Source organism: Lepisosteus platostomus, chromosome 7 (genome assembly GCF_059453375.1).
Source record: "Lepisosteus platostomus isolate fLepPlt1 chromosome 7, fLepPlt1.hap1, whole genome shotgun sequence".
NCBI classification, from domain to species: domain Eukaryota; kingdom Metazoa; phylum Chordata; class Actinopteri; order Semionotiformes; family Lepisosteidae; genus Lepisosteus; species Lepisosteus platostomus.
The window spans coordinates 46,824,391-46,837,822 of NC_142617.1; the positions used below are offsets into that span (position 1 = coordinate 46,824,391).

At 42.0% G+C, this 13,432-nt stretch overlaps 1 protein-coding gene across 3 annotated transcripts; it reads right to left on the reverse strand.

Annotated features, from left to right (window-relative positions):
* Positions 1-1,548: 1,548 nt before the first annotated feature.
* Positions 1,549-11,740, reverse strand: LOC148658965 (CDC42 small effector protein 2). Of its 3 annotated transcripts, none has more exons than XM_088640800.1 (5): positions 11,650-11,740; positions 5,802-6,089; positions 4,642-4,743; positions 3,832-3,943; positions 1,549-2,225 (listed from the first exon to the last, which is right to left on the reverse strand). In XM_088640800.1, exons 2-4 carry the CDS (start codon positions 5,853-5,855, stop codon positions 3,872-3,874), a joined length of 228 nt encoding a protein of 75 aa, XP_088496926.1. In that variant the 5' UTR covers positions 5,856-6,089; positions 11,650-11,740; the 3' UTR covers positions 1,549-2,225; positions 3,832-3,871. The 3 variants fall into 3 exon arrangements, with proteins under 3 accessions (XP_088496926.1, XP_088496925.1, XP_088496924.1); XM_088640799.1 differs by lacking the exon at positions 11,650-11,740 and adding an exon at positions 11,280-11,600; XM_088640798.1 differs by lacking the exon at positions 11,650-11,740 and adding an exon at positions 9,278-10,064.
* Positions 11,741-13,432: the final 1,692 nt, after the last annotated feature.

The following is a 13,432-nucleotide window of genomic DNA, read 5'->3' on the forward strand; positions in this document are numbered from 1 at the left end:
ACCACAGCGTGAACGCCCCCTACTGGGATTTTCTTTTAAATTACCTTTTTTTTATCAGGATTTGGTTTTGGCCGATTACAAGGCTCCAAACACCATCTGTGACAAACCTGGAAAGATGTTACATAGAATTAGGATTTCTATTAGACCTGTCATGGTCACCCCATAGAAGCAATCCTCTTGTGTCCCCGAAACCACAGAAAACCCCAGCCGTCCTCTAAATGTTTGACAAAGAGGAGCTTTTTCAGGAGATAAAATGAGTGGATAGTGGTTATCTCAGAATGTCTGTGGTCCATGCAAGGCCGTTAACCCCAACTACTCCAGGGGTGCTGTACAATGGCTGACCCTGCACTCTAACCCCAAACTTCTCTCCCAGTCTGTGTGTCTGTCTCATGGAGAGCAAGCTGGGGTATGTGAAAAGATAATAATAATAATTGCTTACACTTATATTCCACTTTTCTGGACACTCCACTCAAAGCACTTTACAGGTAATGGGGACTCTCCTCCACCACCACCACCAGTGTGCAGCATCCACCTGGATGATGCGACGGCAGCCATAGTGCGCCAGAACGCTCACCACACATCAGCTATCAGTGGGGAGGAGAGCAGAGTAATGAAGCCAATTCATAGAGGGGGATTATTAGGAGGCCATGATTGGTAAGGGTAAGGGCAAGGGCCAATTGGAAATTTTGGCCAGGACACCGGGGTTATACCCCTACTCTTTTCAAGAAGCGCCCTGGGATTTTTAATGACCACAGAGAGTCAAGACCTCGGTTTTACGTCTCATCCGAAGGACGGCGCCCGTTTACAGTATAGTGTCCCCATCACTATACTGGGGCATTAGGACCCACATGGACCGCAGGGTGAGTGCCCCCTGCTGGCCCCACTAACACCTCTTACAGCAGCAACCTTAGTTTTTCCCAGGAGGTCTCCCATCCAGGTACTGACCAGACTCACACCTGCTTAGCTTCAATGGGTTACCAGTTGTGAGTTGCAGGGTGATATGGCTGCTGGTACAATTAATGGTTCAATGAATTAGATGAATTCCTAATGTAATAAATTGTATACGGCTAATGAAGTGTTCTTATCTTAAACCCAACATCCACTACCACCATGGGTTCCTTCATATCCTAAATATTCCAGTAAGTAATCCCCTGTGAGCCTTTTAAACCTTTCAATAATTATGATAATTATGATAATAATCTAATTAACTAGGTACTGCTGTCGCCCTCTAGTGGTAGGTCAGCCGTGAAACTGTTCCAAAGGCAGGAATACTCAGATTAAAACTAATCTCTCTGGCCTTTTAATGTCCATAAAGACTTGTATTGTAAAAAAAATAAATTCAGAAAGTGTAGCTCAAGAAAAGAACCACATGCATTTCTGAAAAGAAACACAATGTAACAATGTATAAACTTTAGATCATTAAGACAACTCCACCCTTTGTAGTGCAAAATGTTTCTATCTTCATGGATCAAATCTTTGATCTCCATTGTTTTATCTGAAGTTTAAAAAAAATAAAAGACAGCTCATCACAAAAGGTCAGGACACATGTTCCAAATGTCATTCGATTTTATTAAAGTAAACCATGACAACAATGCATATTCCATTTAAACAGAATACAGAAATGCAATAAAAAATACAGTGGTTGAACATTTGTGCAGTATTGCAATATAACAGTGCATTCTGCAAATTTCAGGTTTTTAACAAACTCAAGTATAGTTCAGACTGGCAATCTGGTCCTCAGATATGTGATGCTTTACAACAAAATTATTCAAATACCAGGTCTGTGTTATTTTATGATGAAGTGTCACTTGAAATAGACAACTGATCTTATGATTTTAAAAAGTGTAGCTTTGTCTCATGTCTTGGGAGTGGCCAGCCACATTGTGTCAAATGCAGAATAAAAACTCAGCAAATAAATAGACAGTCCTGAACTTTAAAATGTTTTCTATGCAAGAGAAACAACAGATTACAATACACTCATCAGACATCCGGCTCATTCTTCACCTACTTGTTTCCTCATACTATGAGCAGTGTTCCACATGTTCTCCATGTCATTTTTAGTGAGATTATTTACAACTTAATTAGCCAATATTTACAGGAGGTTTATCAGTCTGTTCATTTAATTCTTTTGCATTTTCTTTTTTTTCCAGGATCAGCAAGGAAATGGGTATAGGAGACAGATGCCTCTTCACTGTCGTACCTGAAGCGCAGTGTTGATCCCATCACTGTAGGAACATTGAACAAGCAAAATCCCATCAGTTACACTGTTAATGATGACATGTCAAGGGATGGTAATTTAGTCTAAAGGAAACGGCACACAGGGTGCATGTACTGTAAAGTCTTCTAATCACCTCTGAAGAATATCTGTAGGACAACGCATTCAGTTTCCTGAACCTACAGCATGCACAAACAGGATCATGGGCATGCGAGTGAAATCTGGACAGCAACTGGCACTTGTGCGGGAAATGAAACACTTAACCACTGTGCAGTAAAAAAGAAAGTATTTTGCTATCAAATGAGTACACTTATTAGTTTTATCAATAAGATGTTGTAGGTTTAGCTTTAGTTTGTATAACAGATAGCACATTGAAACTAATCAGTATTAAGTGAATAAAAAACAACCAAAGCTACTAAACGCATCTGTTTAAATGTCAGTTTGCGATGTAAGAACAGGGTTTGTGGAGTCCTGAGTGCTCAGTTTTGATCTAGACAGACACAATAACGTAATACTAAAAATACTGGAGCAATCTGGTCCTCAGAATGGACTATTTCTGTGACCCCTGCTCTTCCCCTCTGGCTCCCCTTTTCCTGCCTTTCACCCCCCATAAAAGGACTGAGAGACCCCTGCTCTCCCTCTGTCTCCTGGGGATTATTCAGGAGCGGAAACTGTCTCTCCTCTCCTCCATGCCTTCTCTACCTCCGCCAACAGCTCGTCCACTGTAATAAAAAGGACAATAAACCTTCTCTATGAGCCAGAACCACAGCCTCTTAGTTTCCCTTCTTCCACTGCCTGCCTCAGACACGATCAACATCACAACATCACAGCAATAGAGGGCACTGTTGTCCTGTGTGTCTCCAAAGCAGAAACCTTTTGGGGTACTATGTTCAGTTTGTAGGTACCACGGTGGTGCAGTGATTAGCATTGCTAACTCCAGGAGCCCTAGTTTCAGTTCCTGGGGTGCTGTCTGTGTGGAGTTTGTATGTTCTCCGCGTGTTCGCATGTGTTTCCTGTGTGTGTCTGTCTCTTCCTGTCTGCCCTGTGATGGACTCGTGTCCTGTCCAGAGTGTATCCTGCCTTGTGCCTGAGGCTTGTCAGACTCTGGCTCCACTGCTACCCTCTACCCTCTTACTCAAACTATACAGCAACATTCTAAACACCTGATAATTGTACTGAATCAATGCTCTATTTTTAGAACAATAAAGCTTGGATAAATTCAAATGCTAACCACCCACTGGTCTCAAATATTAAACCCAGGGCCTGATGTTTGCTTTCTTTCTGGTGGTTGAAAGCAGCCCTTGGAGAATACAAGGCTGCATGTACAGTAAGTGAGGCGTTTCAGGAGACTGCAACTGGGATCAAAGTTTTCATTCTGTCCGAGCAGAAGGAACCACAGAAATAATTAAATTCCTTTACACAGCTTCATGCTGGTCTGCTAATTAAAACAGACTACATTATAAACCCCACTTATACAAGCAGGCTGTCACAGTATATATCATTAATTTTATATTTACTAACATTAATTGATTAAGTCACCTTACTGTTGTATTCCTCTAATTAGAAGCTGGATGAAACTTTGAAGGAACACAAGTGAAACGGCTGAACAAGCTTACCGTTGGTGTGTCCCTTCAGAATCATGCGATTAAAATGTTACTACTGAACGCTGTCTGATACTCCATTTCCATAGCCGCCTTTAGACTTCATCTGTTCCTGAATAGAGTCCACCTTCAAACACAGGGCAAGCGAGGCATTTCCATGACAGTAACACAGGAGATAGTTCAAATTTTTTTTTAAAAGATCAGCCATATTTAAACTCTACCAAAAGAAAGCTGCAGTTGTACTAAAAGTTCAAGTTGTATAAATATCATTTTATTTTATATATGTTTAATCATTCTATTAAACATATGATTGCATTTATTTATAATACACCTATTTTTTACTGTAGCCCTTGCAGGGCTACTTGTTTAAAAGCGAAAGCCACATAATATTAGGGCTGTTTCATTATTATTAATTTAAAGCAACAGAAATTCAATCTGCATTTTCCTTATAGGCTTCACTATGATGGGATCTGTAGGGTTGCCATCTTCATTTATTCTCACTCAAACTGTTTGCTTGGATGCTCTCCCCCTACAATATTAAATATTATTATGTGCCATGTATACTGACAAAAAATGCTAATAAAGTAATGTGCTAACTGACAATTCTCATTGTCTAATTACTCCTCAGGTAGGCACCTTTATAAAGTGTATGCATAATTAATCACCCCAATTGGTGGTCTAAAATTTCTGCAATTCTGTTGGCTAAAACATCATTAATAAGTGCTAAACAAACCTTAAAGGCCAAGTACAGAGAACAGGAATTAAAATCAGAAGCTGCTAACCCTTAGTTCGTCTTAGTGACTCAAAGTGATCAAAATGACTTACTGACGAGTGACCTAAATTCATATCCCCTGATCCCACATGCGTGGTGTGAACAAAGTTCATCGGTTCTCCAATCATGGAGCGGTCTATTCGCCTTCGCCTCTTCTGTAAGAACGACAAGTTATAGTTGTTACAAGCAAGGAATGGGGACGATACCACAAGAAGCGGAGAAGATACCACAAGAAGCGGATCTTAAAAAACATTTAGAAAAAGCAAAAAATGACTAATGCATTTGGAGGGTTGAAGTAAAATAAGCAATTGAACATTACAGGAAGTTACAAATGACAAACTGCCATTCAAAGCAACGTGCTTGGTCAACTGTCAGTAAAATAACAATAAAATAACCTAAAATCCTTTCTGAGGGGAGGATTCCAAGCTGTCTGTATAAAATATGACTGTAAGCACACAAAGCCTGGCAGCAATATTACTTTAAACAGTATTTTTCAACTGAGATCATACACCACTTGTACATTTATATACTACAGTATAACTTAAACTAGCAAAGAATACTGTTTTATCACTACACTTAATACACAGACACAAATGTGTCTACACAAACTATTATAAATATATATTTAAATATGGACAGGTAAAAAATAGCTTCAAACAGGCTTGGATACTGTATGCTTAGATATTCCCCTCCAACAGAATTATATATTGAAAAAAATCAATAAATATTGACCTTTGGTAGCTTAGGATATTAGAATTCCAATTAAATCAAAATGTCCCATTCAATAATTCAGAAACAAGGAAGGACTGAAATGTGCTAAGCGCAGCGTATTGTAAGAACTGGCATGAAAAACAAGCAGGCTTATGTAATCAGTAGTAGTATTTAGCGTAGACAATGCGCCCACACCACAGCAGAAAAAGACTTTCACAGTTTTAACAAGCTGAAAATGTCAGAACATCCTCTCCCTGTTATTTTCAAGACCTTTAAAACCCCTCCTAGTGAAGCATGGAATATATGGTTATGCATGGCAATATTTTAATTAATAAATACAACACTTAAAAAAGAAATTATTTTATATTGTCAGAAATATAAATACATCTCTAATCTCCCGCAAAACAGTCAATAAGGTCCGCGATGGACCATCCATCATGAATTTATAAACAAGCTTTTGAATTGTTAATGCATTTTTGCACACACACACGCATGTACTCACAGGCTGTGGCTGTTCTGCAATGCAGCAGCTGAAGCAAACCCAGAACTCAGTCATGCTGAATCTGCAGCGTCTGGTGAAGTAGAAACTTCCTCGCGGTGGAAAATAGTCACTTGTTTTCCTGTTCGTCTCTCCAGCGATGTGGCCACCAACATATGCCGGAAGCTTTTCACATGCAGGAGACTGAAAAAAAAAATCTCCTGTTTTCTCCTCTCTCAGATGCCCCCTTTTTATGTGACAATATCCAAAGGGTTTTGCCACTGGAAGGCTAATGAACGGCTCCCTGCAAACCTGCAACATGAAATGAATACAGAGCTTGAGTGAGTACAGCTCGTCATGTAACAGAGCAGTGTGTGAGGCCTTTTCTCATTTCATTTCACACTTCCTGCTGTGGGATTCAAAAGCCAGAACACACAGTTATGAAATTCCCCACCTCGGTTTACAAATCTGTTGTCTGCTAATAAACACGTCGGATTACATCTTCAGATATCAGTCCTTCACTGGGAAAGGCTGCAGGAGGTGTTAGCTGGATAAGAAGATGTGAAGCATCTTCTCTGTCCAGGCCTTCATTAATCATTCTTCCGCAGAGCAGAGAGAAACTACAGAGCTGTCAGAGACAGTTCTAATGAATTCTGCATGGCTGGGAAAAGAAACAGGCTCTAGCCCCTTCTATACTCACCTTTTAAAAGAACAACAGGACCATTATAAAACCGAGATCAGCTGATATCAAGCACATTATACTCCTCTTGATAGTCATGCAGCAGATTAAACAATTCCTGTTTGTGACTGATAATGATACAAGTTCAACATCTTCCAAATCTCAGAGTGGAGAAAACTGCTGTAATTAAAAGTACAAGAACTTGCAGTATCTGTAGGCTTTGTGCAGTCAGTTCCTGACTGTAGGTACTGAAAAGCTACTCTCCTGTTCACATCAATGTCCAGAAAATGTCTCACACTGCAGTAGAGAATGTGACTGAACAGAGAAGGTGAATAATTCACTCCTTTTATGCCAGAACCACAACGTCAGAGCATCACATCTCAACTCCTTAGGTTGAACTAAACAATAATAATGTGTAACTAAACATGTGGCTTGAATTTTCAATTAGGAAAGATACTGAATATCAAACATAGGTTTCATATCTATAATGAAAACCCACATTTACAAAAAATTCTGTGTAAAACAAAATGCATAATTGTAGCATTACATTACCGATCAGTGTCTTACAGTGGAAAGAAGCAAATAACGTGTATACAGCTGTTAAAATTAAAAGACACAGGAAGTGGAAAAATGTCGGGTAGTATCAAGTCTGACGCCTAACCACAGAACATTTCAGAGCAGAACTCAACAAAGGCTTTTATAGAACAAAGCTTTACGTGTTAAGTATAATTGGAAAAGAACAGTTAGCCCTCATCTTTGTGACAAATCCTGTCAGCTTTATTGTCTCAGTAACTATTTTCCCATATTGATTATTGTGTTAGGCCTTGACTTACACATCACTTAAGTGAACTGGGAACATTAAAAGTTGAAGCACAAACACTTCTGTATGGAGCTGTTTCACATAGCCACTCGGGAAAGTCACAGTTGGGAAACATCCTCCTCGATCAAATCAATTTTTGTTTTTATAATGAACAACATCTGAAGGCGCTTTAATGTAGAGGTAAGCTACATATCCCTGCTAGCTAAAAGAACTGAATCAATTTAGTACTGACGAAAGAAGACTATGAGGGTATACTCACAATCCTCAAGAGCACTGACAAAGGTAACCCAGTGGTCTAACAATCAACAGAGGACACAGATGCACACTAAAAATGAAGTGCTTTTAAAACCGAAAGCAGGAGGCACTTGGTTTTACACAGAGGGAGGTGGGGGACTGGAACAAGCTATCTGGCAATGTTGCTAAAGCCTCATTTCTCTCACGATACAGCTGATGAGGTTCAGATCAATCAGCTCCCAGAAACCAAACAAGCTGGATTGTCTTGTGCCCCCTCGAAAACGCTTTGCACTTCTTTTCAAAGCAGAAAATATGATTAAGTAATCAACAAGATTGCAAAGCCGACAAACTTATCAAATCACCACTACAAGACAAGACTCAACTAAAAGATGTCCAAAATCAATCCATTTGCTAGAAGCTGTGCACTTAGAATCAGGTGCAAAATTCTAAGCAGTGTCTTCCCATGATTCATTGACAGTTTCCCCTGCAAGACTGCTATCTGTGTGGAGTCTGTATGTTCTCCCCGTATTCAGCCTCCTCTGTGTGCTCCAGTTTCCCCCCACAGTCCAATGGCATACTGGTAGGTTAACTGCCTTCTGGGAATGGTGGCCCTGGTGTGAGTGTGTGGATATCTGTGAATGCCCTGTGATAGACCGGTGTCCCATCCAGGCTGTATCCTGCCATCCACTTGCTGCTCCCTGGGATAGGCTCCGACTTCCCCACAACCCGGAACTGGAAGAAGTGGTTACAAAATGGATGGATGGATTTTGAATGTTGTCCTAGAGGACAACAGAAGTTTTTTTTTGCAAAGCCACTAAGCACACTGGTTATCTGCTGTCTCCCTCGCATGTACGTTAAAGGAACAGAAAACTTACAAAAGGCAGGTGGAGAACATGCTGAACTGCTAGGATTAAAAAACAAAAGCAAAAATTGTGTCCGTAATAAGACATATAAGACTATGACCTTTGTTTAGACCAGAGAGGTCATCTTCTAAACTGACGGTGGTCAACTAACACAGTTAAACTTGATTCTACTGTATATGCCACATCGAATACATCACCGATAGTTTTCCCTTTCTGCAACAAGAAATAAAAATAAAAGGCTTTAAAACCCTGATTGTTCAATGAAGTCTGTTTAAAGTTGCCAGTGGTTTCGGTCGTGGTTGTCAGAAAAGGCAGGCACCTTCATTTCAAGAGGGAGCTGCAAGATGGCCCCTGTAAACAGGAAACGTGAAAGCAGAACATCGGTGACCCGCAACATGCCTGCCTGCCAGCCCGAGCCGTCTCTCTGAGCAGGGCAGAGGAGGAGTGCAGGATTACTCAGCCCCCCCCCGCTCCACGATCGCCACTGCTGGCAGTGCTTGAGGAAACCCTTGAATCGACCTGGCCTGATCTCCAGCCTGTGCCAGCAGGACACAGAAAACAAACCTCGGAACGGCTTAACGTCGTCTGTCTGATGAAACGGCTGGAAACATCTGGCTTTTAATTATGTTTTTACGTTTGTATGAAAAGAAAATCTCAGTGAAAAAGACATGCAGTAGCTTCACCACCTAGAATCTATATAAACTGAGTTGCTGGAGTTGCACGGTGCTTTATAAACAAGAAGCTCAAACCGCACACTGCAAACATCATGTGTCAACATCTCCAGAATGAGGAAATAGTCAGTTTGACAAAAACATCAAAAACCTTTGCACGTTAAGATTTAAAGCCAATCCTTTCATCTGTAGGACAAAACTCAACTGACTGCAGAAAATACTGCAGTACTTACCATGCATCAGAGTCTCCATGCTGCAGTAGTGTCAGGCAAAGACACAGGTGACTGTGCACGGCTGAGGCAGCACAAACAAGTTATCAGTGTCGAAGTGATCCTCCCTATTTCCTGTTTCACACTGCAACACTACTGCTGGACACACAGGCTTCAAGCTGGTGGAGCACGGCCTTCTCAACACACTGCAAGTTAACTGGCAAGCAGCATAAACCAGGAGTGACTTTAGTTCAGGTCTGCACGTATGTGAGATCCATCAAGTGAAATGTAATAATACATCTTTTACAGAGCTATCTGACCCTTAAAGAATAAATAAGCTGAAAACGATGCAAGGTTTTAAACGCAGCGGTCAGGTAAGAGTTCCATCGTGGCTCTGGGGTAGACGAAAGTGTTCCTTACCTCATAACGCTACCTAGATTGGCAGGTGAAAATGAGGAACTGAGCCTTTTGCTCACAGATGACTGACTCCATCACATGGTGTTCAGTGCATTTGAGGAACTGACAACATAAAACAACATGCTAGAAAAGCTCAAAAGAACAGCACTGTCTGACATGCCTCTGCTGAGAGGGAGTGACCATCTTCATGCAAGCAAACAAGGCCTGGTGTTGAAAGAAGTCCTGGTGAAGAGTCTACTGCGGGGGTGTCCAGTCCTGGTCCTGGAGAGCCCCTGTGTCTGCAGGTTTCCTGGTCACTTCAAATACAGCAGTACCTGAAGAGCTGGAAGAAGCTGCTCAGCTGGTCCAGTTAAACCAGTAACCAGGTGGTTTAGCTCATTAAGGGCAGATTTGGAATGAAAACCTACAGATAACCTGCCCCTCCACCCACCCACCCATCCGAAGACTGGACGCCCCTGGTCTAGAATATTCCACTGACACTGAACCACAGCAGCTCTGTGGTCTCAAAAGTATTCCCCTCTGGTTACAAAGGCAGAACTTAACACTGCTTGTTCCTGTAACCAGAAGCGCACGTTGTAAACGTCCAGGACAAAAAGTGAGAACAAAGAGTGAGAACACTTATTGACCTCAGAAATATCCTTATTTAGACCTCATGTGCTGTCAGATAGCTTTTCCTCCGTAAAGCAGGTTTAGTAAAACCGAGATCCCGCCCTAGGAGCGGACACGTATCTGCTCCGTGCTGACCAGTTACCCGCAGGGAGATTCCTGTCCAGCCGCGATCGTGGCTCTGGACTCGTGTGCTTCCGTCTGACCGGTCACAGCCTGAACAGACAGGCCGGGAACCAGGGTGCGAGTTCAGACATCAGGCTGAAATTAACACCTGCTCCCTACCGACGTGTATTCGTTTATTAAAGCCTATACATACCCCTCCAATTCAAACGCTCCTCTTGAGAAAAATATGCAAAACTCTGCCCCGTTAGGCCAAAAAAAAAATTAGGCCACCGAAGTAACACAGCCTCATTTAGTAAGAAATTATATAAGAAGAGGAGCTCCTAGATAATCCCCAGATTGTAATACACATTAAATCTCTGCAGTGGCATAAACTAAAATCTTAAATCTGGAGATTTTTTTTAGGTTTGACTGGTAGGAACAAAATCTTAACTCAATGGACCAGCGTGATTTGAAAAAGATGTTTCTTTTCTTTCAATTACGTTGCAAACTCGCTGTTCACATACAAGTACATCATCTTCGTCAATATCTCGTGTATCTGAAATATAGCTCACGTCCTCCCGGGAAACCTAAAACGCGAGAGAAAAGGTGGAGTAACGGCGGTTTCTCCTCCGAACGATCAACACATTCGCCACCACCATTAGAGCAGAATGAAACAAACACAGTAACTACAATAATGAGAATATAGCCACTATTAAACTTCAGGCATACCCAGCGTGACGTCCGAAACCGTCAAAAATCTCTAGCGAAGAGGTAAAATATGAACAACCCGCCAGAACCAACCGAAAAAAAACGAAACTTTAAAGAGCGTATTTGATTTTAAACTGTACAGGGCGGTACAGAAAAAAGGGATCTCTCTGATGTTAAAACTTTTACTCACCTATATTTACTTATTCGGGGCGGCAGGTATTGATGGCTCCTAATCTAAAGACACTCAATGACGTCGCTAAATTCGTACATGTATGTAGGTATGTAGCAGATTTGCTAAACCCAGTCAGTGTCACACTGGCAACAGGAACCCGCAGCTCAGCAGGTCGGTGGTAAACGAAGCATGAACAACAGGAAGACTGCATTTAACCAAATAACTTTCAAAAAAACAGAACTAAAGAACCCAAGTTCCCAACTGCTGACAACAGCGACTTTTTCCACACCCTCTAAGTTTATGATGGTAGTTAAATAATCCGTTATACAAGCACTAGTAGTTAAATTTTAAAACAGTCGTGTTTTAATATTGGAGGTACCTCACCTACCTGGAACTTCCCTGAAGTTTGAAGCTGCGAGAACCGGGGTGTGACGTCACACACTGCTCAAGAGCTGGTCTCTCCAGTGCTCGACACTTTCTTAACCACCCCAATTCCTGAAAGGGACAAGCCCCCTCTCCCTCGCTCGTAGGGGCACTTTTTGGGGTTTGTACAGGTGCTCCTTTATGAGAAATGAATATTTCTCAAAATATATGAAATAAATATATGATAAATAATTTCCCATGAATATGCTATTCAGTTCCACTGTCAAAATCAACACGCTGGAGTCTTTCAATAATAATAATAATAATAATAATAATAATAATAATAATAATAATAAATATGTGCTTACACTTATATTGCACTTTTCTGGACACTCCACTTAAAGCACTTTACAGGTAATGGGGACTCCCCTCCACCACCACCAATGTGCAGCCCCACCTGGATGATGCGACGGCAGCCATAGTGCACCAGAACGCTCACCACACATCAGCTATCAGTGGGGAGGAGAGCAGAGTAATGTAGCCAATTCATAGATGGGGATTATTAGGAGGCCATGATTGGTAAGGGCCAATGGGAAATTTGGCCAGGACGCCGGGGTTACACCCCTACTCTTTTAGAGAAACACCCTGGGATTTTTAATGACCACAGAGAGTCAGGACCTCGGTCTTATGTCTCATCCGAAGGACGGTGCCTGTTTACAGTATAGTGTCCCCGTCACTATACTGGGGCATTAGGACCCACATGGACCGCGGGGTGAGCGCCCCCTGCTGGCCCCACTAACACCTCTTCCAGCAGCAACCTTAGTTTTGTAGATGTAGATGGCGGAGTGGACTTTTCCTTGTCTCCTGAAGTCAACAATCAGCTCTTTGGTTTTGCTGATGTTGAGGCATAGGTTGTTGGTTTGGCACCAGTCTGCAAGTTTTTTTTGTCTCCTCCCTGCAGGCAGTCTCATCGTTATATCATTCAGTATCACTATGCAACAATTAGCATTGGCCTGTGGGATTGCCTTCTGGGTGATTGAGTGCACCCAGACCATGCCAGGAAAATGCTCCCCTCAGCATTACAGAACCACCAGAACCCTTCACTGCTGGAACCAAGCACTAAAGGCTGTAAAGTTCGCATCCAGATACGGGCCAGGCTCACACCTGCTTAACTTCAGTGGGTTGCCAGTCGTGGGTTGCAGGGTGATATAGCTGCTAGTTTAATTTCTTCATGAACTTAAAAATGCAGCTACGTCGGAGTCGGGGGTGCGTTCGTGTTCGTGAAGATTACCATTCGCCCTAGCTGTTCGATTCAACACAGCATTACAGAGGTGATGTCGCAAAGAGCGCTCGCCTGGAAGTGACCAATCAACATCAAGAGCCTGTCGCAGCCTCTCATATTGTGCCCAATCACAGAAGGTCGTTCCCTAAAAACACGCCCACCGAGCCCTCCCAGGCCTAAGCCGGGAGGGCTTCTTCAGAAATTGGGGTAGAAAAATCGAGCACCCTCAACAGCACAAAAGCAAACTCGGCAATCATTTTAAAAAATTACTGTGTGCGGCGGGGGGAGGCAATGACACTTGTTTTAAACGGTAATGATTAGACCAGTATTTTGCTCTGCGTCTTGGAGACTTTCGCTCCACAAATGTTGCTGCTGAGTTTTGAAGTTCCGTGTTTCATTTTGAATTTTTAATGTATGCAAAACTACTCAAATTTCTTATACATTGTGATTTTTATTAACGGTAGGGTATAACTACGGTGGCCGAGACGTGAAAATACGGAACGCATCCGCCGTGGAGGGGTGGGGG

What these genes read in the sequence shown, in the direction of transcription:
- LOC148658965 (XM_088640798.1), bottom strand. An exon ending in TTGCAGAACAGCCACAGCCT is followed by an intron (nt 4,744 to 5,801) that starts GTGAGTACATGC and finishes TCGTTCTTACAG; the next exon opens with AAGAGGCGAAGGCGAATAGA. An exon ending in TGAATTTAGGTCACTCGTCA is followed by an intron (nt 3,944 to 4,641) that starts GTAAGTCATTTT and finishes CTGTGTTTGAAG; the next exon opens with GTGGACTCTATTCAGGAACA.